The sequence below is a fragment of the Rhododendron vialii genome, chromosome 9a, assembly GCF_030253575.1.
Source record: "Rhododendron vialii isolate Sample 1 chromosome 9a, ASM3025357v1".
NCBI classification, from domain to species: Eukaryota; Viridiplantae; Streptophyta; class Magnoliopsida; order Ericales; family Ericaceae; genus Rhododendron; species Rhododendron vialii.
The window spans coordinates 27,406,607-27,422,814 of NC_080565.1; the positions used below are offsets into that span (position 1 = coordinate 27,406,607).

General features: G+C 39.7%; 1 protein-coding gene and 1 long non-coding RNA gene across 2 annotated transcripts; one reads left to right on the plus strand and one right to left on the minus strand.

Annotated features, from left to right (window-relative positions):
• Positions 1-120: 120 nt before the first annotated feature.
• LOC131302110 (uncharacterized) lies at positions 121-490 on the plus strand. The gene is made up of 2 exons (XR_009191600.1): positions 121-159; positions 259-490. It is a non-coding gene; the product is annotated as an uncharacterized LOC131302110 (long non-coding RNA).
• Positions 491-13,901: 13,411 nt separating this feature from the next.
• On the minus strand, positions 13,902-14,357 carry LOC131299756 (uncharacterized). Its single transcript, XM_058325335.1, has one exon. The coding sequence runs from the start codon at positions 14,355-14,357 to the stop codon at positions 13,902-13,904; it is 456 nt and encodes a 151-aa protein (XP_058181318.1).
• Between the last annotated feature and the right edge of the window lie 1,851 nt (positions 14,358-16,208).

Here is a 16,208-nt window from a genome sequence, read left to right on the forward strand (position 1 = left end):
ATGTTTACACCATAAAGAGTTATTACCCGTCGATATCGACAGAGGGGTGATTTAAAACTAGTGAAATTATTCACTTGGGTTACGTTAGTTCTTCACCCAAATGAATAAGGGGGCATTGTTTACACCATATTTCACCGCCTGTCGATGATCGACCGAAAGGTGGCAATTATGAGAATGCTTCCTATTTTATTATTATTAAGTATTCGTATTAATATTAGAACTAACATTAGTATTCCTTTTATTATTATTTGCATGCAGGACACTTGGCTTGCTCCTACACATGTGGAAGTTAAAAGGACACTTGTCATGCTCCTACACATTTGAAGGGAAGTGGGAAGTTATTTTGACAAGTGGAAGCAAAAGATTGAATGAAGACTAGTGGAGAAGTTAGGAAGTTATTTCCTACGTTTGTTGTTTTCTATAAATAGTCTTTTAAGACTTCATTGTAATTCCTCTCCAACAAATCAAAGTCTATCTTTATTTGTCTTAATTTTTGGCACTACTAACCCATTCGGGTTATAATTAGGAGTAGGAGTAGAATTTCATATTCTAAGCTTAACTTAGGATCTTCGATGTGTCGCTCACGGCGATGGATCAATCGTTGAAGATTAATGGAAGTCTTCCATTTGTCTTCAATTTCGTTCTTAATCTCACATTTGACTCGACTACCATTTCTCTTCCGGTGAAGTCCTGAAATACGGCGTGGAACCACGGATCCGTCTTGTGAAGACATAGCCGCATTCGCTCTTATTTTTGTTGTTGGCATTGTTTCCCGAAATCTCTGATCGAGGGAAAAATTGGTAAACACCTTCTCGCTGGCAGTGGCCGTTGCTCACGCGACACCACAGAGTTCCGACGCTTGAAACACCGGTGGTACTGATATTTCTATTTATAAACGAATCCCAAAATCTTTTTTGAGGTGTTGTATATATAGGCCTCATTGGCTAAATAAACCATTTGGTTTATTTTTTTTGTTTTTATTCAATTTTGTTTTTGCATTTGTTAGTTTTCGTCGATTTTTTGAAGATTATTGCTTTGCCATTACGAGAGGAATCTAAAAAGTAAAAAATTCCGATCGAAATTCAAAATTTTTTTTTGGAAAAAATACGACAAGACTGGCTTATTTTTGTCTTTATTTAAAAAAATTTAGATTTTGATCATAATTTTTTACTTTTGAGATTCCTCTCATCATGACAAAGCAATAATTCTCAAAAAATTGACGAAAAACTAACAAATGCGAAAAAAAATTGAATCAGAACAAAAAAAAAAGAAGTCAAATGGCTTATTTAGCCGAATGAGTCCATATTTAACACATAAGAAACAATATATGGTGTCTCGACCTACTCCCTCCGTTAGGGGCGGTCCTAGGAAGGTGCTGGAGGGGACTCGGGTCCCTGCACAATTCTAAATATTTTTTGGTATTATACTAATTTTCAAGTTAATTAAGAAAAATTCCATGCGATTGGCCTTTGCAAGTCTCGAGTGGGAAATTTTTAAAAAAATTACTTTATGTGTGGGTAAAAAGTGATGCCGGATTTTGTAGACAGGATTGAAGAAAAGTAAAAAGAGGATAAAAGGGAAAAAAGGATAAAGCTCACCACCCAAGTTAGGGAACCAACGGGATACAGATTGACACCACCCGAGGGTTTAACGAGGGATACAGGGCTGGGGACCGCTCACCACTCTAAGGAATCCACCTAAGAGATACAGAAACGGGGAACTCGCCACCTATCGGAATCCACCGAAGGATGAGAGTTACAAGAAGTTATATCTTCTCACAAGCCAAAGGCTATTTTAATTCAACAAACTCTCTAAAGATTTCATTCATAGCAACCTAATTTATAGGCACACTTGGAACATCCCTCCAAGCATAGGAAAAATAAACTTAGATTTTCGACGATAGAATTAAATGAAAACAATTACTTTGACTATAGAAAACTAGGTAGACTCTTTGAATGACTCAATGACTCTTCGAACGACCAAATGACACTAAAAACTGTGAATAGATATTTAGACTAGAAATTAAAAGACATGATAAAAATCTACTCGTTTTTAGTAGAGCTGTTAAATTTCTGCATGATTCTCCCCTGGTTGAAAAAGATTCGCCCTTGAATCTTCACTGACTTCTTTGCCATTGCATTCGCTTCCTTTTTTTCTTTTTTTCCACAAAACTTCTACTTTAACTTTCACATCAATAATCTCATTAACCATGTTGAGCTCAGAACTTCTGGTTGAAGGTGCACCAAGAAGTTTCTTTGTAATGCTGTTGGCCCTACCAACTCCTACCACATCAGGGGAAACCACAACCAATTCATTAAGAATTCCCATTGCACAATCACCCTTGTGCAGTTTAAGAACTTGTTTACAACTCTTCATCAGAATCAATTCATGCCCCCGTGTAAACGAATTGTGGGCATTGCCTAACTCATCAAAGCACAATAAAAGTGATGCCTTAGAATCAAAACTCATAGGAGTAGAATTCTGGTTATCGTATAGGCTAGGATCAAGAATCCGTCTTCGGTGTACTCATCATAAACTGGAGGCAAATTCCAATCCACTATTGGTAGTGAAGAAGAAGAATCCTTGTCTGAAAAGATTTCATCCGGCGTTGTTCGAAATTGCAAGCAACAATAACTTGCCATTGAACCCAAAGCTCTGATACCAATTTGATGCCGGATTTTGTAGACGGGATTGAAGAAAAGTAAAAAGAGGATAAAAGGGAAAAAAGGATAAAGCTCACCACCCAAGTTAGGGAACCAACGGATACAGATTGACACCACCCGAGGGTTTAACGAGGGATACAGGGCTGGGGACCGCTCACCACTCTAAGGAATCCACCTAAGAGATACAGAAACGGGGAACTCGCCACCTATCGGAATCCACCGAAGGATAAGAGTTACAAGAAGTTATATCTTCTCACAAGCCAAAGGCTATTTTAATTCAACACACTCTCTAAAGATTTCATTCATAGCAACCTAATTTATAGGCACACTTGGAACATCCCTCCAAGCATAGGAAAAATAAACTTAGATTTTCGACGATAGAATTAAATGAAAACAATTACTTTGACTATAGAAAACTAGGTAGACTCTTTGAATGACTCAATGACTCTTCGAACGACCAAATGACACTAAAAACTGTGAATAGATATTTAGACTAGAAATTAAAAGACATGATAAAAAAACTACTCGTTTTTAGTAGAGCTGTTAAATTTTTGCATCAAAAAGTCCTACCGTTTCAAGTTATCAATCATTTTTAAGGTTGCGTGTATAAAATTAAACAATGGCTACGCACATAAACACAATATCGTGTCTTCTTCGGGCCTCGCATGTGGCAACATATATTTATAAAGTATGACGTATATTTTAGTATCAATATGAGATTACATGTGATTCGGGCCCTTGCAATACACAAATCTTGTGTTGCCACTGCCCTCTATCCCTAAATAAGTGTTTGGCATGCAAATTACAGCCTTTCAAAAGATGCATGTTTTTCTTTTAAAAATCTATTTTTTTTTCACAATCTAATAGAACTCATTGTTATTTATTCATTTGTGGAAAAAATTATTTTTTGTAACGAAACAAATGCATCTTTTTAAAAGTTTAGATTTGCGTGCTGAACACTTATTTAAGAACGGAGAAAGTACTTTCTTTATTGGACTTCTAGACAGTCTTTCGAGGAGGAAGCCCGGGCGGGGTTTCTGTAAGAGTGAGTAGAGAGATATTGTATGAGAGTTGAGCATTGTAGTTAGGGTGAGTTCACGCTATAATTTTGGTACTTTTGTTTGTTTTGTTTTGAATTTTATTTTATTAACATTTTATATTTTAGATTGATTATCTGTCTCAACAAAGTCACAAAACTAGTGGAGTTTACATAGTATAAAATTATGACTAAAAGCAACAAAAAAAAAAAAAAACCACATTGAAGATGAAAAAGTACCCAATAACTGATATTAGGTATGTAAGAAGGCTAATGATTTTGCCACTCTCATTTTTATTTTTATTAGGGTGAATTTATTAAACACTCTTGCACTCTATGATACTAGAAACCAATAAATCCATAATATACTCCAGTGACAGACGTCCAAGTTTGAGAGCTCGGTCGTCGGTAACGGAATGCCTGCGGAATTGAGTGTGGAGGAGAGCTGAATCGCCCTTTCTTGAGAAGATTTGGTCTGTTCGAAAATACCGTCCCAAGTTTGAGAGCTCCGTCGATGGTAACGGAACTCCGGCAGAGTAGAGGTTTGTGTCTCTGTCAGCGATTGGGAGGTCGAGGTGAAGGATTTGGTGGCAGTCTAGCAGAGAAGAGCTGGGTATGATCTGGGCGGTTGGGCTGCAGCTATCATTTTTCCTGGGGGAGATCGTGGTGAGCGCGAGACCGCGAGAGTAAACAACAGGTGTAATTATAGGGTATTTTTGTCCATTAATGGACTCTAAACGATAATACTTTTACATCAACGGGCTCTAAACCTTACACGAACATAGCATGGGCTAATGGCCCAATAGACCACTACTTCGGGGAGCTTAGACCAATTTTCTGTTTTTTTTGATAGGCGTTTTCTCTTTTACTTGTCTCCTAGTTCTTATGACCGTCGTCCATTTATGATACTGAAAGAGAGCGTGTGGGCAAAAACATAAGATATATTGGTTTGGTAGAGGTCTCGTTGTTGTTTTGGATAAGGTGCAAGACTTTTATTAAGCACGAAACCAAAAGAATACACTGTTAGGAATTAAAACCCCAGAACAAACCACCTAAAGTTGACTGTACAGCACTATACAACATGAAATCTAAGTACAAATCACGCAGGTATGCCTCAAAATCCTGCCAGGTAGCCCCCAGTTCAGGCAGATTGCTTGATTGCTTTGGGAAGGCTTCATCATTCTCTTATCTTATAGCTCAAAAAACACCTCATGTCATTTAGAGTGGTGCAAAATTGAATTGCATCTGTAGCTTGGCCTTGAAAGATACTATAATTTCGCTCCCGTCATATGCCATACTCTACTGCTTGCTAAAGAAGCCCCGAGACAGATGGTACGCAGACCTTTCCCCTTGACATTTATACTGAACCACTGCAAGATATTTTTCAAATTCCATGGTACACCTTGAATCAGGTTCTTATTAATTGGATGTTGCCAAACAGATAGAGAGAATGGACATTGAAAAAAGAGATGAGAGTGATTCTCCGCATTGCTGCTACACAAAAAACAACAGTCATTCACAATCACACCCCATTTCCTCAATCTGTCTTCGGTTTTACGTCTCTGCAAAACAGCTAGCCAAAGAATTGCGCACCATGAATCTGGTTCGTATAGCATTCCAAGCTGGTACCATATTTCCACTGACTGCCACTTGGGCAGAGGTCTCATTGTTGATTGGGATCCATCCTTTTATATGTTTATCCCTGTGGGGAAGACCAAGGAAGTGGTATCTTCCTATTCGAAAGAGATTTCCACTACTCCGTATTTGTGCTGGATAAAACTACGACTAATATGAATGGCAAATTTCACCTCCAACAGGATTGAGAACAACAACTGAACTATTATCAACACTTCACTCTTCTGCTTCATCATACTTCATAACCTAGGTAACTTTGAGAGCATTCTTTTGAAGAAGAGCTCAAGAAACCTACGATCCCTTATCTAGACTAGTCAATGGCTGAACCCGGTATTCCTTGAATTCCAAAAAAAAATATCCTCCAATAATTTCCATGTTGTGTTCATTCCATAAATGGCCTTCAAGAAATATGTATATTCAAAAGCTAAAAGAAAATTCGTGATGTTATTCTTCATGGCGTAGCCCATACCACAAAAGAATTCATAGACATAAAAATATACACAATTACACACACCCCAACCCCAGACACAAGCATATAGTACATATTCGCACACTAATGCTTATATATATGAACAATGAGTATGAATCTTCAAATATATGAAGGGAAATGAAAGTTATACAGAAACGAAATCACTTGCGCATGCATTTATTTTAGGTAATCAACCGACAGTAGACACTTGTAATGACTATCTATTTATTGTCCAAAGAAATTAACTTGCCCCTAATTTCCAGCGTAGTATTCTGTTTTTTTTCCCTTCTTTAATCTCCATCAAATGCTTCTCATCTTGCTGGGCCAACTTCTCCAGAAACGTTAATAGCCTGCTGTGAACATTGCATCTTCTAGATCTCCTACGTGCCATCCACATCTTATTTGTAGCGTGTGATGTGCAACATGCACCACTCATCCTCTCCTCTTCACATTCGACTTTGTTAAAGCAATCCTGTGTCTAAACTAAATTCTCCGTTACTGTGATTCCTACATTCAAATTCAAATGGTGGATCTCTCATGGAAAGGAAGTGTAGCTCTAGTATTTGATTCCCAGTTCCACAATGAAAAATATCTAATCAATTACTAAGTTGAGGATAGGAGGACAAAACACCCTCAGGAAATGGAAAGACCATGTATATGATCCCAGCCAAGTGAAAAGGGTAAATTTCACTTCTCTTAATTTTTTGCCCCTGATTTTTCCTCTCTTTTTTCTTCAATTTTTTTTTTTCCCCATTTGGTGTCTACCAAATCAAATCGAACTTGACGACCCATAGCATTTTCTGTTAGGTCCTCTTTCTCTTTCATTGATTTCTCTTTGCAGTGGGATCTTGAATGTCAATTTACCAATTACCATCAAAGAGACGGGTAAGGAAGATATAATCTATGAAACTTGTTAGGATTATACTAATGGAGATCAGAAACAGTTCATTGAACATCTTAAGTCCAATAAGAATATGGCATGACCATGGTCTAAACTCAGCATTAGACCAACACGTTTAAGGAATGCTTACCATTAAGTCCGGCAGGAAGAGATTCTGGGTAGTGGGCAACATCGAACGAAGAATTTACCAAAAAAAAAAAAGAAACATCGAACGAAGAACTGTGCAACTAGAGCTGGGCAGCAGTAGATGGTTAATTACACAAGAACAAAATAGGGGGAAAAAAACCCACAATCCGAGAATAAAGAAACCGAAATTGGTGAATTATACATATTTTATAGAAAGCAAATTCAAATAAGAAAATTGAAGAAGCTATCAATCAACTTTTGATCCCTTTACGTAAAGATCAAAGGGTTGAAGACCCTGCAATTTGGAGGATTTAGGGGGGAGTACATTTGAATAGAGATTAATCAGAATTAATTCAAAGACATTGACGAAGTAATGGGTTTCAGACTAAATCTTTGATTAGTGATGAAATCGCGTTACGTACCTTGGGATGATTGAAGGAAATTCATGGGGTTCCTTGTGTTTGCATGAGGGAAATGTTGTCTTCTTAAGAAACTGTCGGAAAACATAAAAATTAAGTAACGATAAATTGAGTCGTCATTGAATCTTTGTATCAACCAGTTAGTAGGCAAATCACATCAGAGGGCTTTGCTAATAAGTATGCAAGAGAATATATTGCCTTCATCACAAAACAGTGGGAAAAAATGGAAACAAAGTAATGGTGAAATTGAAGCAAGACCCACAGTCTACCATTTGCCGAGCACGGGCGAGAGAGACCAACCGAGTTGTTGTAATGAGGCTACCCCAGGCCCCCACCGTCTACCCTTCGCAGAGAGAGAGAGAGTGGGAGAGAGATGAGCCGTTCTTCTGGTTTTAGGCATCGTTTCCTCTGTTTTTTCGGTTTTACGGGAAAGGAGGTATTGTTTTTTTTTTTTTTAACAAAAGAGAGAAGATTTTATTAATATGAAAGGCAGAAAAACGCCTAACCATCAGAGAGAGAGGAGCCCCAAAGGGGCAAGGTAGTTGTCCACAAACCGGACAAACTACAAGAAAGGGCTTTCTTTGCACAAGCATGTGCAGCCCTATTACAATCACGTTTGACAAAATTAAAATCACACAACTGAAACGAATCCTTCAAAGCTAAACAATCTTGTACCAAAACTGCAATATCAGAGGGTGGATTTTTTGACATGGAACAGCTTCGGACAATCGATTCCGCATCCGATTCAATAAGAACACGTCCTACATTCAGAGCAACACCCAAATTCATTCCATTTCTAATTGCCATAGCCTCCGCAAGCCGTGGAGAGGTGAGACCTTCATATGACTTAATAAAGATTCCCAAAATGTAGCCGTTCGCATTCCGAGCAATTGCTCCTGTGCCAATAGTGCTCGTTGCCTTTGATACCGCTGCATCAACATTAATTTTTATCATGCCATCCTCAGGTCTCTTCCAAACCAAAGTCTCAGGATTTGAAGAAGCCACTTGAGTAGGGGAAGGCTTGACGTTAGCCTCTAGAAACTCAAAAAAATCGGCTTGTGCCTTTCCATTAACTGCCTCCGCAGGTCAACTTGTACCATTAAACACCAAATCGTTTCGAGTTTTCTAGATCCACCAGCAATATGAAAGGCCAAGACCCAATGTTGAAAAGGGGAGATGAGCTAAACGGATACGATCGCAAATACAATGCCACCAGTCAGACATATGTCTACAGTTTTCAAGCTCCTCAGGTCTAAGACGAAAAGGTGAAAAAATCCACACTTTTGAAGCAAAATCACATCGGAACAACAAATGACAAATAGATTCCTCCGCATTTCCACACAGTGAGCAAATTGGATCAGAACGTACCTTCTTAGCGGTTAGGGTTGAGTTGGTTGCTAGAGCTTCATTGAAATACTTCCAAGCAAAAAATTTGATCTTTGGGTGGATAGGCAAGCCCCATAACTTCTTCCAAATCAGTGCCATCACATTAGCAGAACTAGTTTGAGCTCCGTGATTATCCAGCTCATTGATCAAGCTCTCTTTTTCCAAGCAATAAGCAGATTTTACAGTGAATACACCATTTGGGGAGTAGTGCCAAACTTTGCGATCCCTTCTTTGCGTGGTACTAATAGGCAAGGAAAGAATAACAGTTGCCTCTTCTTCATTGAAACTTTCTTTGATCAGCTGCATCTTCCAAGTCTTTGTGGAATTGTCAATAAGATCATAAACATAAGTTATTGTGCTACTTCTTACCGAACTCGAGCTGACCTTGAAAGTTGGTGGTTTTGGTAGCCAAGGGTCTTCCCAAATTCGAATGTCTTTTCCTGAACAAACCTGCCACCTCCAACCTTTATTGAGTAACTCTCTAGCCCAACAAATGCTTCTCCAAGCCCACGATGCCTGGCTGCTTACATTTGCATTGAAGAAAGTCGTGTTGGGAAAGTATTTGCCCTTGAAAATTCGTTTGAAGAGAGATGGTTCACCGGAAATCAACTTGCACCCTTGTTTAGCTATCAAGGCCCTGTTAAAAACTTCCAAGTCACGAAATCCCAGTCCACCTTTGCCTTTACACCGACTCAGCTTATCCCATTTTATCCAGTGAATTTTGCGTTCCCCTTCTTTTGAACCCCACCAAAATTTTGCAATCTCGGCAGAGATTTGATTCATTAGCTGTTTGGGCAACCGGAAACAGGACATAGCATAGCTTGGAATTGTCAAGAGAATTGATTTGATTAAGACTTCCCTACCAGCTGAGTTTGGCCTTGAATCTATCCATGATCTTAACCGTTTAATCGTACGGTCTTTCACATATGAGAAAAGCTCACGCTTGGAATTTCCAAGAAAGACAGGGAGGCCTAAGTACTTAGCCTCTTTGGCTTCCATGGAGATCCCAACACGATTAGCTAATGTAAGACGAGTTTCAGATGAGATGTTTGGACTGAAAAAAACCGATGACTTGTCTTTGTTAACTTTCTGACCAGAAGCAGCTTCATACAACTCTAGAATATTATATAGAGCAGCACAATCTCGTTCCGTTGCTTGACAATACAAAACAGAATCATCCGCAAATAATAAATGGGAAACAACCGGGCAATGACGATTAATACGAAAGCCATAGAGAAGCTTTTTACTTACATAATCATTGCAAAGCGCTGTGAATCCCTCACCACACAATAGAAATAAATAAGGTGATAACGGGCAGCCTTGGCGAATACCTCTACTAGGGTGAAAAGACTCCCCAGCTTCCCCATTCACGGTTATAGAGAAGGATACCGTTTTTACGCATTCCATGACCCATCACATCCATAAGGTGTGGAAACCTAGCTGCCTCATTACCTGCTCAAGATAACGCCAATCCACTCGATCGTATGCCTTGGCCATATCAAGTTTAAATGCAGCCACCCCTTTTGTGCCAGACCGTTTATGCTGAATGTAGTGTGTTAGTTCATGCGCAATAAGTACATTATCTGTTATCTGGCGACCCCCTACAAAAGCACTTTGGTTTTCCGAAATAATAGAGGACAGAAACTGACGAAGACGATTAGCCAAGACTTTGGCAATGACCTTGTAAATTGTGGTAAAAAGACTAATGGGCCGAAACTGACCAACCTTAGTGGGAGTTGGAATCTTTGGAATTAATACAATATTAGTGCGATTCAAACTTCCGAGCATCTTCCCACCGTGAAAAAAACTCCGCACAGCCCGGCAAACATCCAAGCCCACTATGTCCCAGTACTTCTGAAAGAAACCTGGAGTCATTCCATCATATCCCGGCGCTTTGTTGGGATGCATATCAAATAAGGCAGCTTTGATCTCTCCCGTGGAAAAAGCTCTGATTAGAGAACTATTCATAGATGTCGTGACCCGCCTGGGGATAAGGTGGACAACCCTATTATCTTGTTGATTGTCCTCACAAGTGAACAGACCAGCAAAGAAACTTTGAAACTCTGCTAGAACTGTCTTTTGCTCTGAAATCCAAACCCCTGCTGAATTTTCAATCCCCGAAATGTGATTACGCCTACGTCTTGCCACCGTGCTTGCATGAAAAAAGGAAGTGTTACGATCTCCAAACTGAAGCCACTTCTAATGCGACTTTTGCTTCCAATACATCTTCCTTTTCCCATGCTTTGGTCAAATTATCCTCCAAACCTGCAATCTCCTTCAAGTGAAATTCGCGCCCGTGTGCTTCCAGTCTATCAATATCCTCCTTAATGCCATCAATCTCCTTTCTAGAATTCAGATTTTGGGATGACCTCCAGGACTTCAGAGCCAACCTGCACTTCTTAATTTTTTGGCTAATACAGAACAGCCGGGACCCCACAATGTCATCTTCCCACTGAGTCTGCACAATTTGCTTAACATCGTCATATTCAAACCACCGGGCGTCGAAACAAAACGGGGTAACATATCGCCTGGTGTTAGGCATAGTGCAAAGAAGCAAAGCCTTATGATCGGATCCCACACATTCTAGATGTTCCACCACAGCCTGGTGGTGTTGGGTACTCCAGGAAGAGGAAACCAATGCTCTGTCCAAACGAGATTCAATGAAATCAGTTCCACTGTGGTTGTTACGCCAAGTAAATGGATAGCCACGAAAGCCCAAATCCAACAAACCACAATTATTGAGTAAAGTTTGAAAACGCCCACAGCTTCCTCGACTACGTTGTAAACCTCCCCGTTTTTCCTCCGAATACAAAATATCATTGAAATCTCCCCAAACAACAACTTCAGCATTAAGATCCCGAATGTAATCAGACAAGTAAAGAAGCTGTTGGTAACAAACATGCTCTTCTGAACTAAGGTACACATTCAGTAAATGCCAAGATGAATGAGAATCTAAGTCTTTAACCATAAAGTCAACAAAAAAATTACAGAACTTAAAAACTTCAAAAGCAACAGAATCGTTCCAAAAAAAACCCAATCCTCCCGAGAGGCCAATTGGGTCAATCCAGAAACCATTACTCATATTTATTCTTCTACGAACTGAATCTAATTTTTTGGTTTATTCTTAGTTTCGGAAAGAAAAACAAAATCAGGAGAGTGGAATTTGACCAACGCTTTGAGTTGATGGCATGTCCGAGGCTTCCCAATACCCCAACAATTCCACGATAGTAGCTTCATTTGGCACCTTGGGGCCAATTCCGGTTGGCTTCCTCCACCGTATCTATAGCAAGTGCCTCGTCCATAACACTATCCTGACTTGCCTCTGAATTACCCCTACCAAGCCGAGGCTTCTTAGCAGGAGAACATACTTCATCGACATCACAAGCCGAGCTTTGGTTGTCACCCACGCTGCTGGGCCTCTTGCTTCCAACACCAACAGATGCGCCGGAGGAAGAGCTCACCTCATTCACCAACTTAGAGCCGATTTTCTGATGTATTTGTCCCCGTCTTTTGTCAGACTTGGATTTACTACCAACAAGTCTACCTCTTTTCTTCTGCGAAGAATGCGCCAGTCCAGAGCTAAAAACTCCCTCTGAGAATTCATGTGAACTAAAAAGCTGGGTAGGGTTTTCAATTTGGGGATTTTTGGGTAGGGCGGTATTTGAATGGCATAAGAGATTCGGGTCGGGAGTGGGTATGTTTGTGGTTCGGGTGGGGGGTTAAAATTTGTGTTGGTGGAGATGGTAATCAGAGGACCAGGTGGGCTAATATGGGTATTAGTGTTGGTAGGAATATGTGGTCTAAAGGGATAATAGTGGCCTTTTGAGAATTGGTGAGGTTGGGCTTGTGGGGTAAAGGGATAGTGGGCTCTATGGGTACCAGAGTTAGAGTAATTGGGTCTAAACAAAATTTAGGCCTATTAGCCCCTTCTTGTTCAAGAGAAGGCCCAAGTGCTCTAGGCTTGAGGTTACCATTAGCTGCGGAATTCGTTTTGGAAGGAAAAGACTGTTTTGAGTTTCCTGCTTGGAAAGCGTCCTTCTCGCCTGTATCACCAATCTGTACCTGAAAACCCTTGACTTCCAAATCTCTAACTTCCAAATCCCGTTCCGAATTTGAATGTTGATTGGTATCTTCCCCAAGATTGGCGCCTCGAGAAGGGGACCTGCCATTACCAGATTTAGCCGGTGAGCTCGGACGCCACCGGTTTCCCCCGGGCCCGTATTTACGCCAGCCGGAAGACTTGCTCGGAGAAACTCTCAGCCAGTTCCCGTACTTCGTTTCTACTACAAACTTTCCATTTTCCATATCCTTGGCTTGTTGCATGCAACTCCTCTGTTCATGGCCGAGATACCCACAATAACAACAAAAAGTGGGAAGTTTTTCGTACCGGAACTCCACCCAAAAAGGGTATCCATCATCAAGTTTCAATTTCATACCCCTCCGAATAGGAGTAGTGATATTGATATTGACGAGGATCTTCATGAGGCGCCCCTCTCTACAACCTGATCCAGGCATGGAGATGTCAAGAAATTCTCCCATGCTATTCCCAATTTTGGTTCCAACCCATAGTTTTAAATCGCGGTATCGGTCGCCGTCGTGGTATCGGTCACGGTATATCGGTATCGGGACATATCGGTGATACGTTGCGGGAATCGGGTGTCGCGGTCGTGAATTTTTAAAAATCATCAGCAACATGTATAAAACTTGAAAAATATACTTTTGCCCCAAATATTAGCTTAAATTATCACATTTTAATTAATTTAAGACATATAATAGCCCATTCTCTTCATGTGAAATATCCGATAATTTATCAAAACCCGCAAGTCAATAAGATTTTACAAATATGAGAAAAATGCAACATTATAAGTTCGATATAATTGACATAAATAGCAAAAATAAGATGAAGACATTAAAATAAACACACCATAGAGGTTTTACATTACATAATCGCTAGCCACAACTAGTTTCAAGCTCATAGCATTTAAGTCATACATAATTTTGCTATAATCGCTTTTAAGACATTAAAATATACTTTTGCTCTGTTTTTTGGTTTTTTATGTTTTTTTTTTTTTTTTCCGAACCGATACGTATCGGCCGTACCGGCCGTACCGGTCCAAAAATTGGTTAAATACCGATACGTATCGGGAACCGGCCGATTCGCCTGTGAATTTCAGTCTCACCGATATACCGGCCAATATCCGAACCGGGAGTCCAAAATACCGGTACGAACCGGCCGATACGGGTTCGTATCGGCCGATATTTAAAACTATGTTCCCACCTCGTGGGAGTAAAACTGTAGGGGCAAACCCCATATTTGAACCCATATTGGCGAATGTTGAAACACCAACTGTTGTAATTTCATCTCCGGACTCCATCGAGAAAGAATCAAGAAACTGTTATTGAAAAACCAAGGCTTGCCGGCTAACACTCGAAAGATTTCATCTTCTTTGCCAAAAACAAACTGAAAAAGATTGTCCCCAACTTCCACAACTTTAAAACATGACGGATTGCCCCATAATGGGGCCATAGTGTTCTTCAAACCATTCAAGTTTACTGCTTTCGTAGTAACCACCTTACCAATAAGACTCAATCGACATTCTGCCTCGCTCAGTTTGATGTCCTCACCGAGGATGGTGAGTTCTTTAGACTCCTCATTTGTAAGCGAAAAAGACTTGAAACGGAGTGAGAGATCATCTGCCGGAGAAGCAATATCGTCTGACATTGTTAAAGAGAGAGAAAGATAGAAGAAAGAGAGGGGGGATATAGGGTTGGTAAAGGGGAAACAGACGAGATAGAGATAAGGGGAGGGTATGGGAGGTGAGAGGGAAAAAGAGAGAGAAAGATCTAAACAAACTCTGCCTCCATTGGAGATCAGAGACTTAAACTTGCAGAGCAAGACATACCTCTCCTAGAGAGGACTTCTGGAGATCTTCACGTGCGGAAGAATTGCACGGAGAAAATAATTGGGGTAAGGAGGTATTGCTTGTAGCGTTTGGGTGTGGACGTGTAGGAAATAGTGCAAGGGTATTTTGGGTATAGGGGAAAGTCGACAAACAGCTCAGTCTTTTTAAAAGAAAGTATAGACTAGCTTTGTCTCATTTTCCAAATGCAAGGGTGTTTTAATAAATTCATCCTAGTAAAAACAAAAAGGAAAGTGACATTAATAAATTGGGGAGTGACAAAATCAGCTATAAGAAATACCAATTAAACTTCTTCAACCGCCTTAACCGAACCAAACTATGGGGATTCTAATCAATTTTTTTACCTTTGATTGGTCTTGGCAGTTTTGATTTTAGGAAAATCGAACCAAATCGGTTTGGCAGCCGTTCATATACTTGAAAATCGTTTAAGATCAAAACCGACCGAATATAACCCTCTCGTTCATTGTTTAATACTGTAAGAGTTTACTTTTTTTTTTTTTTAACCGGAGAGTTTGCTTGTTTCCATTCTGTGGAGTAGAAGTTTTTTTCCTTTTCCAGTTAGTAATCCATTTTGTGGCTGCCATAGTGCCATGTAAGTTATTGAGTTGATTTTTTTCCAGCTACGATTTGTACACATAATTGGTTTTGAGTTGGTTCTGTTTATGATAAGGATTTGGCCCGTGTCCAAACTGCATCGAACCAAACCAGCTATATACAATGTGGTTCGGTGCAGTTTGTTGGTAGAATGAGTCGGTTTTGGAACAGAATAATTCAAAATCGATTGGATCGGTTCGGTATATTTTTTCATAAATGTCGGCCAACTGAACTGCTTACATTCCTAGCTGGTATTTTTTTTTTTTGTGTGGCTATAATGTCGTTTTACATGAATTTTTTTCAACTTCGGTCCACATTTTTCTACTTTTCCGGTTACTCTCGACGAGACGAACGATTAATCCCAAAAATTATAATGACAAAAAAATATTGAAGACTAAACAAGTGTGAAACTCACCCCAAATATTGTGTATAGTCAAATATTCTGGTTAGGCCAATGTCCACGTGACTTTGGGGAGTTCCCTTACTTAAACAAGAGAGGAGCTACTGGTATTTCTTGTTTGATTAAGGATTGTTCAATTTCAGAATGTACAAGGTAAAATAACTAAATTTAAATCTCATTCCTTTTCTTCCAGTACTGTTCTTTCTAAACTCGTGTGACCAATGTATTTTCTCTCTCACAATTTTTGCAGGAGTAAATAAAAACAATGCGATCGTCGGATTCGGTATTGTTCATTTACTTCATTAGCTTTAACTTTTTCATTCAAATGATTGCGAGATATCTTTTTCCTCTTCCCGTTATACTAAATTATTCATATCTTACCATTTCTTTGAAATTGTGCCTCAGTTATTCTTGCTGTTGGGTTCATTGTGGTAATTCCACTGGTTTGCTTTATCATCAAGAAACTCGCAAAATGTGGGCGCGCATTCCTTCGGAAAGCCAAGACAGAGAACGACCAAAACATCGAGGCATTTCTAAATAATTGTGGATCTCTTTCTCCAAAAAGGATACTCTTATTCCGACTTTAAGAAAATTACCAACTCCTTCCGGACTATACTAGGTCAGGGAGGCTTTGGTTCTATCTTCGAAGGAAAGTTAG